We start from the raw sequence: 4,269 nt of genomic DNA on the forward strand, positions 1-4,269 counted from the left end.
ACAGAGAGGTCGTCCTCTTCCTGGCCACATATGATCCAAGGGAGTGTTAGATGGTTTAAATGTGTTCTTAGGGCAGGGAGCTGTCAGACCTTTTGGCGAGAAAGATTGATCACGCACGGGCTACCAGGGCTCTTTGTTTAGAGCCTGAGCAATAAACAGCCATCAGATCCCCACCTTTCCTAAGCTTCACAGTGCAGTGGCAAATCATTTCTGCTCTCCCCTATGTTATAACCAATAATGCTGAAATGTATGGATGCCGGCTAAGGTCAACATTATCCCAATAGGTGATATAAAATGAACGAAATTGGACGAGGGGAAGGGAGCAATAAACTGTAAAACGGTGACAAATGCACGTTAAATTACCAAGATGCTTTCTTACCTTGACACAGACACACAAACACACTTCAAATAATTTATACATCACATTTTTATTTAGACTTTAAATCTAACGCTGCCAATCAAAGGTTAAATAATTTGGGGATTAAAATGTAATCGATGCAAAATCAGACTAAAATATGAAAATTAATTTGTCTCTTTTCTCTCTCTCTCTCTCTGTAGTTTGGGCGGTGGGGGAGGGGAGGACATGTTGCTGTGTCTGGTGCTGCCTTTCCTTTCCTTTCCTTTCCTTTCCTTTCCTTTCCTTTCCTTTCCTTTCCTTTTCTAGTCAATCCTCAAGAAACTCTCAAGATTAACGTCTCGGCCAGAGATAACGACTGTGGGCGTCTTGGTATTATGAGGCACAAATGTGACTGCTGCAATGATTTGCGGCGCGCCATGCTGGAAATAAATGCCCATAAACACTCGTGAACTGCAAGCTCGCACGGGCGCGCGCTCCCGTGGCAGACGTGCACGGCTTTGTGGTGCATTTTCGGGGTGCTGTAAGGTGGGAGTGGGGGGGCGGTTAGGCAGTGGTGGACAAACTGAGAAGAGGAGGGAAAAAATGTGTAAATAAAGCAACCCCTACCCCCGGAATGAGGCGTTACCTCTCAGACTTTCTCGATCAATCATAGGGGACAGTGGCTTCTTTTGATAAAAAACCCAAATTGTCATTGGGCAGATGCAATCATGTGACAAGCAGCACGGTCTAATTCCGACCATGTCCTCCTGAAAGCAATAGTTTATGGCAGAGGTCTCCCTATGACTATAACCAGTTAAGTAGTTTATCAAAAAGAAACCTCGCAAACATATATTTATATAGAGAGAGATATATTTTATCTTTATAATTCTTCCCTCCTCTGAATACCCGCGAGCTTTCCGAGACAAGCAGGAGGAGATGAATTACGAATTTGGGCGAGAAAGTGGTTTTATCAACAGCCAGCCGTCGCTCGCTGAGTGCCTGACATCTTTCACTAACCCTGTCGGTGATGCATTTCAAAGTTCATCAATCAAGAGCTCAGCGCTTTCACAGTCGACACTGATTCCTCCTCCTTTTGAGCAGCCCATCCCCGGCCTGAACCCGAGCGTCCACCCACGCCACAGCCGCTCCAAGCAGGCTCAGAAGGGCTTCAGCCCGCTACAGGCTGTGTCCCTACCCCCGGAGTACCCGTGGATGAAGGAGAAAAAAAGCATCAAGAGGAACCAGGCTGCTTCTGCTTCTTCATCTTCTTCTGCTCCTGCTGCTGCTCCTGCTGCGACGACGGATGACTCCTCGCCACTCTACTTCTCCCCCCAAGGCAAGACATGATGATTAATAACCTCCATGTAAAAAAGGCTCCTTATTGTCTGAGGATTCTCCCTCTGCAAGTAGCTCCATCCTGGGGCCTTGTGCAGCGTGGGCGTCCCTTCTGAGCCAGTCTAGGATTTTGATTTAAGTATTCTTAATCTCATCAAGTAACGCACTGACTTGTGATGCAGTGTAAGAGTGCTAATGTTTGACAGTAATGGAGAGTGGTAGATTATTCTTACACGGGCCAGCAGCTGGCATGTTCATTAATCTTCACCCTCCGTCCTGTCTTGTCCACGCAGACCCATCATATTCTGCCTGGGGCCCATAAATCTTCCCAGTCCTGGTGTTTGCTTGCCACAAGTTTCACCCCATAGCGCTTTTTCTCCCCTCCAAACACACCCCTGTTACGAATGTTTTAAATTATTATATTTGCAGTGGATTTTCTATTAATAATTTATTTAAATTGTTTATTTATTTTAGGTTCACCTGATACACCAGAGAGTGGTGCTGGCGATGGAGGGCCATCAAGGAGGCTGAGGACTGCGTACACCAACACCCAACTTCTGGAGCTGGAGAAGGAGTTTCATTTTAACAAATACCTGTGCAGACCGAGGCGAGTGGAAATAGCTGCTTTGCTGGATTTAACGGAGAAGCAGGTGAAAGTGTGGTTTCAGAACAGGCGGATGAAGCACAAGAGGCAGACTCACAGCAAGGAAAACAGGGACAGCGAGGGGAAATACGCCTGCCTGGACGACGGGCCGGAGGACGAGTTGGAGCAGGCTACAGAGGGCAGCGCCGCCGGGACGCTCTTTGAGAGGGAGAGGTATTTCCACCAGAATACGCTGACTTCACAAGACTGTCAGAACGCACACAATGGAGAGAGCCAAAGCCCAACTGTTACCCCTCTGACCAGCAATGAGAAAAATCTGAAACATTTTCCAAACCCGTCAGCCATTGTGCCCATCTGCGTGTCCACAATAGGCCCGAACAATGACGATTCCCCGGACCTGGACGCCTCATTTCGGGATTTCCAAGTTTTCTTATCCTCGCCCTCTTTCTCACCGAGTTTGTCAGAATCAGCTCAAAGTCCCCTGCCTTTACCCTGCGAGACTTTCGACCTCTTCTCAGAAACACTCACAACAATCGACCTGCAAAACCTGAGTTATTGAAATGTTTCGACTTTGGTATTTGTAACTCAGACGGTTGTGCTCTATAGTTTAGGGCGTCAGGGTGGAAATTTTTAATAGATGAGGTAAGTTAAAGCGAAATAAGCAAAGCTTTTTTTCTTTTTTTTTGTTGCCTGTATGGACTGTTAAAGTAGGCTGGTAGAAGACACAGTGCACATTTATTTTTATATGGATTTGGACTATAATTGAGCACAATATTTTTATTGAAATAAAATTTTACATTGATTGAACTCAGATGCGTTTTGGGTTTTTTTCTCACTATATGCCCACAATAAGCAACTCTAGAGAGCTTATTGATTTTACCTCAATAAATGAAAATTATTAAGAGCATCAGCCATAAAATGAAATGAATTCTCAAAAATGAGAAAAAACAATATAAGCTGTTAATATAAAAGGATTATTTTACCATTAAATTAATTAGCCTGTGAATGCACTGAACACATATAAACTAAAATTAAAATAGAAGCTGTATAAATGTGTAATTTTTGTTGCTGTATTACATTTTTATGTTCATAGATTGTGCTGAGAGAATTTCTCCAGCGTGGCCGTGGGTCTGGTAGCATATAGTCCACAAAAAGACACACACAAAAAGGAGCACTGCGAGAGATTTATTGCCTCTCCATACTTAAACGCAGAAAAAGAAAATTTGCTGTGTGAATTGCCTGCTAGGAGTCCCAGGCCAAAAGCTATGACTTTTCCTGGCTTTCTAATTACGTTTTATTGCCTATAAAACTCACAGGACTGAGGGTGCTTGTTTATAGCCCGAGCCGCAATGTAATACAATCTCTTTGAATTAAGACGTGCGCCTTGCCCCATTGTGGTTTTCAAAACTTTTTATGATGTAAAATTAAGTAGGACTCATTCAAAGCAGCAGACGTAAGGCATTTTTTCCAAATTGATATATAAATTTATGTAACTGAGCCTATAAATTAATTGGATGATGTAACTATAAAACGGATTCGACTGCGAACAATGGTCACATATCAGTCAAACGGCTGAAGGTATTTATGTATATGAACCGTTTATTATTATTTTTTTAGTAAATCATCATGAAATTGAGGTAAATTTATGTTGGTCTGGATCAAAGGCAGTTCGACCCCGTTTAATGCTAAAGGAATTTCTCACACCGACCAGTTGATCCTCTGCTCGACTTAAAGACGCTTTTTCCACAAGGGCCCCCCCTCCATCCAACTCCCATTTTTCATATACATTATTTACTGTTTAGAATAAAAAAAAATGTTTGGTGAAAAACCAAAGTCATTCTTCGGTGCTATATAAAATTAACCACCACAGTGATTAAACAGTCCCCAGGCGGCAGATATTCATTTATATGCTCAGTGTACTTGCACACACACACACACACACACACACACACACACACACACACACACACACACACACACACACTCTCTGCGT

The 4,269-nt window shown here is 43.4% G+C and overlaps 1 protein-coding gene across 1 annotated transcript; it reads left to right on the forward strand.

Annotated features, from left to right (window-relative positions):
• Nucleotides 1-1,139: 1,139 nt before the first annotated feature.
• On the forward strand, nt 1,140-3,083 carry hoxa2b (homeobox A2b). The gene is made up of 2 exons (XM_085472682.1): nt 1,140-1,673; nt 2,147-3,083. Exons 1-2 carry the CDS (start codon nt 1,274-1,276, stop codon nt 2,833-2,835), a joined length of 1,089 nt encoding a protein of 362 aa, XP_085328808.1. The 5' UTR covers nt 1,140-1,273; the 3' UTR covers nt 2,836-3,083.
• The last annotated feature ends 1,186 nt before the right edge of the window (nt 3,084-4,269 follow it).

Source organism: Copadichromis virginalis, linkage group LG11 (genome assembly GCF_057382275.1).
Source record: "Copadichromis virginalis isolate Kocher_CV1m ecotype Utaka linkage group LG11, C_Virginalis_male_GT1.1, whole genome shotgun sequence".
Taxonomy (NCBI): domain Eukaryota; kingdom Metazoa; phylum Chordata; class Actinopteri; order Cichliformes; family Cichlidae; genus Copadichromis; species Copadichromis virginalis.